At 35.7% G+C, this 12,789-nt stretch overlaps 1 protein-coding gene across 1 annotated transcript; it reads right to left on the bottom strand.

Annotated features, from left to right (window-relative positions):
- Window positions 1–258: 258 nt before the first annotated feature.
- Window positions 259–12,369, bottom strand: ARP2 (actin related protein 2). Its single transcript, XM_039133410.3, has 15 exons — window positions 12,197–12,369; window positions 11,620–11,730; window positions 11,402–11,536; window positions 11,140–11,211; window positions 10,920–10,998; window positions 10,617–10,666; window positions 9,823–9,926; window positions 9,660–9,728; window positions 9,507–9,570; window positions 6,489–6,557; window positions 5,431–5,514; window positions 4,545–4,603; window positions 2,569–2,635; window positions 1,121–1,204; window positions 259–772 (listed from the first exon to the last, which is right to left on the bottom strand). Exons 1-15 carry the CDS (start codon window positions 12,236–12,238, stop codon window positions 692–694), a joined length of 1,170 nt encoding a protein of 389 aa, XP_038989338.1. The 5' UTR covers window positions 12,239–12,369; the 3' UTR covers window positions 259–691.
- Window positions 12,370–12,789: the final 420 nt, after the last annotated feature.

Below are 12,789 nucleotides of genomic sequence, written 5' to 3' on the forward strand. Positions count from 1 at the left end.
GATAATCTGAGTCAGATGCTGCAGTGAGTTGATACGCATATTTAGAGCTAAAAAAAATCTAAACTAACTCAATAACATCACTCAGAAACTGCCTCGGCTGCTGCATTCTCTTCATTCCCATTGAAATGCCATCTAATGAAGCAAAGTGATTGGTGCAAAACACCTGAGTGACTTATTTAAATGATTTTTCTGAGTTACTGTAACATTGCTCTTACAGCTAAACTTTGAAATCTTGGCAGTAACATGTGATGCTTTGTCTTGATGGGAGTCAATTTTGGAATTTAAGGAGACAAATGTGCATATTGTAGATACAGGATGATGTTCTTCACCAGAAAGATAACGATCCTGCAAGGATCTCAGGATCTTACAAATACTTGTTTGTTCAGGTAAGGCTTCCTGGTAAAGACTTTGATGTCAAACTTAACATATATAAAACTTGTTACATATATCAATATAGTTACGACAGAGGATTGGTTGACCATCATTGCGACTTACATGTATCCCACAAAAAGGTATAAACTAGTGGTTTCCAGTACAGAAAGCCTGCAGGTTTGTTGTGTGGATGGACAATGATTATAGCATCATTTTCTGGTAGCGGTGGTGCCTCCCATTTGTCTGTATCATCATAGAGATTACAATTCCTGACACCACTCCTCCAAAGACTTGTAAGTATATGCATTTCTTGTGCTAATCACACTTGGCCACATTTTCGTAAACAAGCAGTTCCTTCTTCCTGATATTCTTGCCTGCTAATCCAGAACTCCGGTGCATCCTGCTCAAACAAACCAACTGATCAGCACTAGGTTCGAAATTAGACAAAGTTGAATGAGATTTCATTAGAAAAATAAAACCGCAAATATTTTTCAAGTGCAGTGAATACAGTTAGGGCAGTGCTGTTATTGCGATGACATGTAATGCCATTTCAGTTGAGCTCTCTAAGCTTCAAAAGCAAAAGATTGAGGAAGGATATGAACTGTCCCACCTCCATACGTGTAATGACATATTAGTTCAGAGAATTCTAGGCTTCAGAAAAATGTGTGTGTGTGTGTGTGTGAGTGAGTGAGTGAGAGAGAGAGAGAGAGAGAGATCATGAATGAAAGAGGACAGGAAGGGGTGGCACCTTCATGATTCCAGCAAGGACAGCACCTCCTAGGTAAACCATATGCTTTCTTCGTGGAGGATCCTCTATTCGCAACCGTAGTTTCTGTCAAAGCATAGAGACAAGGGAAGTAGACATTCATTTTGTCAGCTGAAAAAACAGCTAGTTTGGAACTTTGAGGACATCATCTAAAACAGATTTGTTAACCAAATATCTGTTCCACAATGCACAACATGCCGTTAGGCATGTTGCAGTCAAAAGCACACAGGCCTGTGTTAGTTTCCTCAGGCAAGCGATCATAAGATGGGTATATGAGGTAACAAATTTGAAGTAGTATATTTGGCACTGGAGCACTTCTCCAGTATGAAAGCAGCAGCAGGAATCAGAAGTGCCATATAGATTCAGCAAAAGCATTATGCATTGTTATCTTGTGCATGCGTACGCAGTAGATGAGATTGTTGACTGTGTTACCGTTAATCCGAGTCAAGAATCCTTCTGTGTGAGATATGTGCAACCCTAGTCAAGAATCCTTCCATGTGATATATGTGCAATAACATATTTGATGCAAATCAAAAACCTATATTGTACCAAAAGATAATTTCAGGGGCATTGGTAAGTAACCCACTCAAATGCAACAATGAGATGGTGCCTTCATTCATATTTGCCAGAATATCTTTAAGATCTCCCATATTTGAAGAATGACACAGTGTTTTATTTTGATTGCAGATTGTGCACTCTCTTTTTATTAGTATTAGATGATATATTCAGTTATCTAAACTCCGAAACGCAAAGTAATTGGATACACTGTCATGTGAGACAAATATGGCAGCAGGATTTCCATTTACTACATTCTGCAGCATGCTTCTGCACTTTCCTTGTTTATCCTTTTTTCTATTTTTTGTGTTAAATGTATGACTAGGGCCATTGCGATCTGTGTTTACTACCTCCAGCTATTGAGCACAGCATGTCCTAAATTGAAGAATTCACTATTTTTAGACATTTAAAATCAATGAGATTGGCAATCCTCCGGCAAGCAGTTTCTATTGGAATTTTGTCCTCGATATTAACCATGTTATTCAATATACAGTGGGCAACACAGAAAAGTTTGAAGAAAGAGAATTAGAGTCCTCTTAGACTCTTATTGTTGAATTACTACACAATGAAAGCTAAACTGCACTATACTTTTCTAGCATTTCAGGAATATCTGAAGGTACACAAGAAGCAACCATAACTGAGCAGAGTCCAAGTAGATGATTTTCTTAATTCTATTTCATCATGTATAATATGATCAAAAAAGAAGTCTAAGGACTCAAAACAAAGTAAATCCCTATAGCAGGGAAACTGAGAAATCATATAATAGTGCAATTAGATTAACAGTCCCATCAAACTAGGAAAGAAAGTTATGGGTAGTGGTGTACTGGTGATAGCCATAATGATTAATGCAGTGAAAACAGAGATAAGAATATTACCTTTAATCCATCTTTGTTTCCTTTCAAAACCACTTCAAGATAGCGATCAAGAATTTCCTTCTCCAAGCTGTTTGGATAACATGGACAAATATTAGATTTGTACTCCACAATGCCTTTCCAAAATAGCTGGAAGTCAGTCGAAATGTATTTAACCATTTGTTCTCAAGTGATGTTCATAGTCGGTAGACATGACAAATTTCAGTTTCATCTTGTAAGGAACTATAACTAGAATTTCCAGTAATGATTAGTACTATAGTATATCCTACTTGAACTGTAATATAAGATTTCAAGAACTAAGTGGGATATAAAATTCATTTTTCTATGTGCATATCTTAATACGTTCAAAACTTAGACTTGTAGGAAACATGATAACAAGTTTCTAATGCTCTGGATTTAAGCTGAAAACTTGAAATAGACATTTGATATGGCCTCATGGAAATGGCCCTGTCCATGGATCACGTCAGCTACAAGGAGATACTTGTGAGTTGCTGCATAGCAGGAGGTCAATGCTTGAAGATGTGTCAAAAGATTGAAATTCGTAATAACTAAAAAAGAATAATATACTTGTTAGAGATATTTCTAAAATATCCCAGCATCATGAAAATAATGTTTTGTTCTATGTTTATCTTAGAAGAGTTTGAAAAGAGCGATCAACCAATCATGTACCTTCTCTGGCTCAATGAAATTTTTGTTATATTTATGATGACTTGTTGGAACCTCTCCCTTTGCTCATGGTGGGCACTCAAAGCTGCTTTAATTTTCTCCTGCTTATGTCTTCTTTCTCATTCTCTTTATTCGACTCATTGGTTATTCTCATAAGACAACAGCAGACGATATTGAACTATCGGGGGATGTTGCGCTAAGCTTCATGGGCCATATGTCCATCAAGTCCATCAGATGAGTTGGTGTGCTAGAAGGTTGGCAAGATATTGCTCATGTCTAAAAGAGGATAAAAATCAACCCTAGCTTGTGAGTTGCATGGGGAGTCTATTAGTACAACTCTTCTTTATAACCTTATTATTCTAATCTTTGATGTAGTCCTAGCCTGTCTATAATAAATTCTTCTATGCATTCCACATGAAGAAGATGAATTTTATGTGTTGATTATTTTAACGGCTTATTTTCTGGTTAAGGCTTATTCAATAGTAATGTCACCGTCAAGCAAAAATCAGTTTTGTTTTGTAAGTTTATAGAGTCGCTCAAGAATGCACATATCTTTATACAAAAACTAACATTATTTTTTGATGGATTATTTAATTTAGCGATCTTTATTTTGACTTCCACAATACCCTTCCCTGAACGGAATGTTCTTCATATTCTCCTACCCCTGTACCAAATCAATCATAATCTCGATAAACAGCCAAATTTCAGCCACAGCACTTCTCTTCTAGTACAAGTGAGTTGTGACTAAAGCTCAACTATAAACCAAAACATGATCAAATTCTTCATACTCAAAAAACAATCGTAATATGCAACTTTGTCCTTTCAGTTACTAATCTCACTTCTTCAACGTTCTCATTTTAGGTAAATGAAGCATGATTTGATTCTGTCATCATTTCTAGGTGAAAAAGGAAATCACATAATCAACATTGCATGGTATATGAGGACAAAAGCAATGCAAAAAGCAAGGGGGATGATAGGCAATAAAGCAAAGCAATTAGAATTACTAATAATATGAACAGAGACTGCATAAAACTTGCATATGTTTAAGTAGTTATGTGTAGTTCACACATTTTCTGCTGAAGAAAAGTGATATTAAAGTAACCTATATTCCTGGTTGGCATGTACTTCTCTCTTAAACTGTACATATTCATCACAAATTAAAACCAAGTATCTAATATGTACCTACGTTCCAATAGTCCAGTCATCAATAAGAAATTAGAAGGAACTGAAGCTTTTCATGTAAAAGCCAACTTTAAGTAAGTAGACTTCTTGAAAGTAAAAGCATGATTGTTTTCAAATGTTTTAGGTTGTACCGGCTAGGCAATCCAGGGTACATGGTACTCCCTCCACTCAGAACAATATGCTGGTACAGCTGCCAAAATCAAACAAACTACATATGAGAAGGCATGACCACAGAGCTCAATTCAACAGGATATAGTTTTAAATACTAAAAGTAATCAACAGATATAGGATATCAGACAACCAAAATACTGTCTACCATGCACAACTGCTCAATGTACAAGGACAACTAAATGATTCTGCACCCTCATATAGCACATAGATCTACAAAAGGAGCAGAGTGCATTGATTTATGAGAAGATATGCTCATAAATACCTCTCATTCTGCAATAAAGATTGACGATGGGAATCCACATAAATTTTGAGGAGCAAAAGAATAAGGGGAGGCTCTAATATCAAATTTAAGACTAAGTTAAAATGGGCTGCGGTAATCACACACACACACACACACAAATACTCAAACTATGTCAAATTCTTCACTTTCCAGAAAGGATACATGAATTAATGTGTAGATGATATGACCCTAGCTTGCTAATTAAATTCTGTCTATATGGGCAGCTAGGAACTCCAGCTCATGCTTTCTATTTGTAATCAAATAAGGACATTTAAATTTCCTCATATTGATATTGGATGGAAGCTTCCCAGATGAAAAGAGCTAATCCTGGAAAAAGGTTGGTGATACATATACAACTGATATGTGTGAACCCAATATAACTTAAAATCGCAAATGCTCTAAGGTCTTCAGAAACAACCTAATTCAGATATTGTCAAAGGCAAACAAAAACTGACCAAACCATCAAAAACCAGTATCTTTTAAACATCATTTCAAAATTAAATATAATCATGCAAACATTTGAAGTAACAGTTGCCCACAAATGGCCTACGGAGCAATTCAATTACCATCATCCTGTTGTCTATATCCATTTCCTGAATGCAACGAAATGCCATGTCCGCCATTCCATCTCCTTCAACATCTATAAGCTCCTGTATCCAGAAAATAATGTCAATAAATATCAATCGAGCTTAAGTTTTCAATTGGTTTTAAAGAAAATGCAGTAAGGTCGTCGTATGGACTGAAAAAACCTAGTTGGAAGCAACTAAAATATAGATGAAACTATACATGATTTCCGAATCATTTTCGCTCGTTATCTTAGACATATCCTAGGAAACAAGGGACAAGAATACTGATCATATGAGTAGAAAATGGGTGCACATGTAAAGTAACAAATGTTACTAATGTGAGCTTTAACTATGATAACTCAGCAATCTCATTCAATACATTTGACCAGGCAAGGATTCATGTACACTTCAGACATTCATATCATCTTATCTGCATGTGTATTATGAAATGAACTATGCATATACCAAGAAGAGCCCTTGTTTCATTTAATATGACTGCTTTGTCATTATTTTGCAAAGACGAAGAACATAAGCCGAAAAAATATAATATAGAAAGGAGAAATCCATCAGTTCACTTCTATTTTGCTATCACTTTCTAGCCTAAGGAGGACTTGCATTTAGGAAAGGCATGTTCAGAAAAAATAAAGGACAACTGAAAACAGAGAACCCCACTCTCTCATTAACCTTAATTTTTTGAAAGTCAAACTACTAGAGGTAATGAGAGCTCTAAACTCTAAGGAACATTTCACGAAAAGGTAGAGGTGCCCAATTTACTGTTCTCTTTCCTATTGGTATCGAATTATGAAGTGCCGAACATTGGTTGACTTCAAGGTTTTCCATTGTTTTATTGGTCATCAGCTTACAATTTGAGTTCAACAATAATATAGGTAGGTGAGGGTCAAGACTAACCTGAGGTATCTTAAAAGCTTTGCGTGAAGGGTGTTCAGTTACATCAATAATAATAATAGTAATAATAATACAAATAATAAGAATTCTTCCATAAAATAGATAGAGCATGTTACAATCTGGAAATTGCATATTAATAGTAACTCACATACCGGAGTAAAAAGAGCCTCGGGAGCCTGGAATCGTTCAGTACCAACTTTAATAACTCTTCCATCTGGAAGCTGATCAAATGAAGGTTAGAACTGATAATATGAAAAAGGAAGGAAAACTATAGTTGTTCTGATATATGTAAAAAGAATCACAGCCACAATTAAACATGGATGCCAGATCTTATGGTTATCAGCACATAGAATTTTCACTTTTATAAGATGACATCCTCCTGTTCAAGAAGACAAAAATCCTACAAGATGCAACATTTTTATTAACTAGAAAGTGAAAAATTGAGGATACATGGAACAATGTTTTGTCTCCTTTATCTCCTTAAGAGAAATTCAAACAAGGTGAGATACCATCAAGAGTTGAGAACCAAATTTATATGATTGCTTTCTGCATACAGCGGTCTTAGGCAATGGTGGACTATCAGTCTCTCATTAATGTTTCTTTCAGCAAGTAAAGAAAAGGCTAAAAGGATAGAGGAAAAGAGGTTTTTTGTTTTTTTAACCACTCTCCTGCAGGACAAGTCAAGCTAGGTGAGATTGAAATATTGAATGTCCGGAGAAGAATTTAATATTTTATTAACTGCTCCCTTCGTTTAAGCATTGGAAGCATTAACACAATACCATTCGTGTCCTGCTTGTCATGTGTTGCAATGGCATCATCTCGCACTGTCATTTTTACAATTTCTGTACATACACCTGAAGGCACAAAGATAGATGTAGAACCCATATATCCACCACAGGTCCAGATACCTTTAGAAATGCTAGTATTTTATTGTATTTTCATATGCAATCTTCCTGAGTGAGTTTATCTCTTGCTAAGCCATCATTTTCTACCCAAGATAAGGCACTTCGTTTATTCCTTATATATTGAACTAGACTTTGATTGGTTGTTAGGACTCGCCTGGTCTCCCTTAGACCATGCCTCTGTAAGCTAGGGGGTTGGATAATGTGATGATGTTTTGCCCAGAGAAGTTAATTTTGATATGGTACAACATGCAATTCCCTGGAATCTTCTAGGAGCATTGAAAGTGGAAGGAGCCTCACAATAGCATCATAACAGTGTTTCTTTTACTAATGGACTCAATTCCATAAAATCTTATAAATAGCCTTTGCTGATGACCTTGAGGATCTTTCATGATGGAATTGCCCTTTAAGGGACTATGACAACTTTTTCTTTAACAGCTTTTTTTTTCAGCGATTTTATGTTAATGGCCCTTATTAGAATTGGAGCTTATCTAATAAGCTCCTAAACACCTACCAGTCAAAAGAATACAGTTAAATGATCACTAATGGAACTAGCTGCTCCAGTTTTTGAAAATTCACAATAAATAGATGAATACTTTACACACCAATCCGTCCTCAATATCTTGATCAAACATGCAACAGAAAAATAGTTTTAATTGTATCTGAGTAGCTTTCAAGGCGGTGACTCTCCTACACACTAGTTCTACATTATCTTGCATTGTGGTGTCTTTGACAGAATGTAACCATTGACGCAGAGCCTGGTAGTAATACCAGAGTGTGTCCATATTCCTCCTTAAATTAATTGCTACTTGGAGAATGAATGTGGCAGTTGACATAAGATGAAATTCTAGACGGAACACATGAACTGGTCTCTAGAACAGGCAGAAATTAATTGGTACCAACTACCAACCCATAAAGTCCAACTATTCTTTGATCACTGAGACTAAAGATATGAATTCCTGTAATGGTGTCATGATGGTTTAAAGTAAAAAAAAAAAAGTTTCTTAATGTATCAGGTATTTTCTAGATAAAAAAAAAACACATGAAAACAACCGATACATGCAAGAAGAAATAGGAGTTTGGAATAAAGAAAGCTTGAAAAATATATTACTAAATGAAAGACATGAATAATCTAACTTCAAAGGATGGGAGACTAAAGAAAAACTTCATTACTGGATCTGCAACATAGGTCAAAAAAAAAGAAGGTTCCTACTGAAGTTGTTAAAGGAACTCTTAGGACGTAATCACTAAGCAGCACATGATCCATTGGATGTCAGATACACAAAATAACTGAGTGGTGTGCACCACAAATGTAGCTACATTCTCACAATTGTTTGTATGTACACATAACAAAGGGCCTTTGCTATCCAAACTGGAAACTTTCAAGAAAATTTTAATATAGCATGCTACATATTAGTTTTAACTTCCTACAAACTCTTGTGCTTCATACATGTAATATGCAATATAAAGACAAATATTTGACAAAGAAGAATGGGTGTGGACAGAGGACTACATATGTCATATAAAGGAACAAAAAAAAGGAAAAACAGATGAGTTCTCAAGATATAAGAAACTATCTGCCTAAAGTACTGTTCCAGCCAATAGCTGTCTCATATGATAACCTCTTTAGGTTTCAACCAGTTGTTAGTCTACAACCTGTTAAGTAACACCATTCAAATGAAGTACATAACTGCACATTATGAGCTATGAAGACATACTTATCTCTTGACCTATTAAATATCTTGTACAACCTCCCTGATTGAAAGGAAGCACAAACGAAGGTGGTCTGACATGAGAAATAAATTGTTTCATGCTAAACAGTTTTGGTTTACCTCCAAAAAAACAAAAGAAAAGATGCTAACAATCTTGGTTGAATGTACTGTACTAAGGTATACTTATCTTGGTTGAATGTACTGTACTAAGGTATACTTATATTAGAAAGGTGATTGTGCATTTGTTTACCAAAAGGACTAGTTTACAAACAAATGGTACCGTCAACTTAATGGCAATCGTTGGTGATGAGCATTTTGCCCATTCCACCAGCCGAAGCAATGCAATACTAACAAGAGACAAAACATCATATTCAAATCTCATTTACATCTACAGGTGTACAGTCATTCTTCCAAAACTTGACTGCTGCATACTACACTTTTGTTTCTTTTCCAGTAAGGGAGAAATCTTCAACCATAAAAAAATGAAATATATAAAACAGAATCACTCTAGCTAATAGATGGTGGCATATATAAGATAACAAGACAATTTACTTACAGTATAATTCTTGACAAGAATAGTAGTTTCTAGTCCTAACTGGTATTCACGTTTGTAATCATAGCTGCACAAATATAGATGTTGGTAAAAATTCTGGAGTGCCTATATCTACCAATCTAGCCAATTAGCTTCATGAAGAGAGAAAAAGCTCACCTAATGTAACATAGCTTTTCTTTTATTTGCCTTACAGTTTCAAAATCTGCAGACCTGTTCATGGCATACCTGCACAGTGACAATTAATCATATTACTGAAATGAGTTCGTTCCACTAACATGTCTAATCATTTGCAGTGTTGGTTCAGATAAGTAACTCTCACCCCCTACGAGAGAGCAAATCAACAAGGTAAGATGTTATATGCCTGCCAGCTACATTCATTCGCTTTGTTAGATGGGGAAATGAGTAGCCATCAACTACAGGAACCTGCATGCCACTTAATTAATGTTAGACAATATCAAAACCTGAGTAAAGACCCGGTGTAAAGTCTGCAGCACCACTCCATCATAATTTATGTTAGGCCGATATGTATTTGGCTTTGGCATCCAACAAAAAGGTGAACTATAAAATAGATATACTTTCTCCACCTCAAATCTCACACTTGATCGATGATACTCAACCAAGAAACAATTAGATAGTGGCAACTTTGTTAGAAGCATCGAGTGTAGAAGCAACTTTCCAGAATATGCAAACAAAAGTGTATGTTCTTCACAAGTAAGTTGCAAATGGACTCAAAATAATAGAAAAAAGGTAAAAGTATAAGAATTGCATTTTGGGAAGTGCAAGTCAAATTTGACAAGAACAACTGGAATCAGATAGTGGACTTCTTTTGTACACTTTAAATTCTTGCAGTTTTATATTCTCAGATACATTGTCAAAAAATAGTTTACTATAAAAAGAATAACTCTACCTGCTGAGTAGTTGCATCCGTAAATACATAAAATCAAGAACCATGATAGGCATCATGAATGTAGAAGCATATTTAGAACCAAAATAGATGAAATAGAGTAACTTTAAGGTGCATCATAAAGTAAAAGGATAAAACTTCTCCAAATCACAAATAACTCATTTCATGTGCAAAATAAAGAATTTTGGAACTCTAGAAAGCCGCCATACCACATGAGTGACACCATCACCAGAGTCGATAACAAGACCAGTCAGCAAGCCTGTCAAGCATAGTTGATGTTGGGTAATTTACTGCATAATAGCCGGAACACACTAGACAACATATAATTACAAATAAAAATGTTGAAAATAGCCCATGATGGATCCAAGAAAGTTCAATTAGTGAATTGTAACATCCAAGTCCATGATTGTCAGTAGATTTATCAATTCTCATTTAAAGATGTCCATGTTACAGAAGTGACTCATAAGAATAAGATTTATTGAGATGCAAGCATATAAAATCTATATAAGCACCTTGAGCGTATAATGTAAGAACAGCTTGGATTTGAATGAAGACAGCAGTGAAATTATACTTCTCAAACATGGTCTCTATCTGTTATACATGAAGCTCAATTTGTGAGAACGAACTTTGATATAACTAAAACATTGACTGGCTATATATTATTCAGGAGATAATGCTAAAAGACATGGTGATACGAAACACCAGAATTAGCAATTGAGAATTAGTACTGACCATTTTTTCACGATTTTTGGACGGATTGAGAGGCGGATCCGTAAGTAATATCTTACATTCAGATGGATCTATCTGGAGAGAGGAAATACAGAGTGCAACACCAATCACTTTTATTGAAGCAACCAAATGAGGTGAGCCAAATTAATAATTGAAGACAATCATACAGCATGAGTTTTTTTAAGGTGATCTACCGGGAGAACTGACCAAAGCCTACTGTCATAATTACATGCTACAATCATCACTCAATGTACCGAAATTATACCTTTAGTTCACTGTAAAAGGCATGATCCCACACATGGCCCATATCCTCCCAATTCTGCACAATTCCATTGTTGACAGGATAAGATATATCTAGTTGATGCCGAAGGTCTGCACAAGCTGCTCCCACGACAATATCCTGAATAGACCAAAGAAAAGGATCGGCACCTTTTACAATGTAAGCATTTTGTGCATCAAATAGGAAAGCAGTAGAGCTCGGACCGTCAGTTCCTGTTCGATGAGCGATTCTTCGTAACGAAGCAACGGCCTTCCGACCACGCACGGAAACACAGAGGTAGGAAAGTTCTCTCCAGCAAATCCACATTTCACATACTGCATCAAATACAAGAACAGCTCCAAATTACTCAATTATTATCTTAAACTAGTTTTACCTAAAAAATCACGATTTTTTTTCGAAAAAGAAAGTGGACAGACTGAGAACTAGCAGTGCGGATCGTTCTACTGCAAATCGAAGTTTCTCGTCAAGAATTTTGAGCTACGGGAAAAAATGGTTCATAAATTTTCAGATAGGGTTTACAAAGGATCGGCAGTTCGTTCTTCGATTCAAATATTTAACCTGTAATATAGATCCAAAAAAAAAAAATGTCTAGAGGGATCCAATCTGCAGATCTGACCAAGATCTACTCGACGAATTGCGCCAAAAAGAATTAAAGAAAAGCGAAAAAAAGATCTACTGGACGAATTGCGCCAAAAAGAATTAAAGAAAAGCGAAAAAAAGATCTACTGGACGAATTGCGCCAAAAGGAATTACAGAAAAGGAATAAAAAGGGAACGTTACCCCGGTGCCATTGTCGCAGACGACGACATTTCTGTTGTCCATCCTCGCCGCTCTCTCTCTCCCCCACCCCCCTCCCTTCGTTAATTTCTAAACTCCAAAGCGGGGATGGTGCGCGTGCGAAGCACGCTTGCGCGCGCAGCGAAATGGTGAGAGGGAGTGATGAGCAGCATCCTGCACGTGAGGAGCACGTGACTAATATTAATGAGAGAGCTGTTTTGAATGAATGTCTATGCTTCCAACAACCAATGTTCATGATTAGTTACGAAAAAAAAAAAGTTCATAATTAGTTTTCGTTGGGCAAATATTACCCCTTTGAATTAGACAAAATAATTGGGCTCAAGATTCATAATTTTTTTTACTAAAATATATATTTTTTAAACACTGATATCTAGATATATAATGCTAGCAAGTTCCTTACATATTTGGACATTTATTTTTTTAAAAAATTATATAAAATATTTATTATATTTTTAATAAAGTAAAAAATTTCATTTGGTTCTATCTAAGGGCTCGTTGGTTCGTGGAAAGCATTTTTTCTTATAAAAATATGATATCTGAAAAACAGATTCTTAGAAAGAGAATACCGGGAAAAG

Source organism: Phoenix dactylifera, chromosome 4 (genome assembly GCF_051530095.1).
Source record: "Phoenix dactylifera cultivar Ajwa chromosome 4, Ajwa_hap1_PhDact_Kaust_v1.1, whole genome shotgun sequence".
NCBI lineage: Eukaryota > Viridiplantae > Streptophyta > Magnoliopsida > Arecales > Arecaceae > Phoenix > Phoenix dactylifera.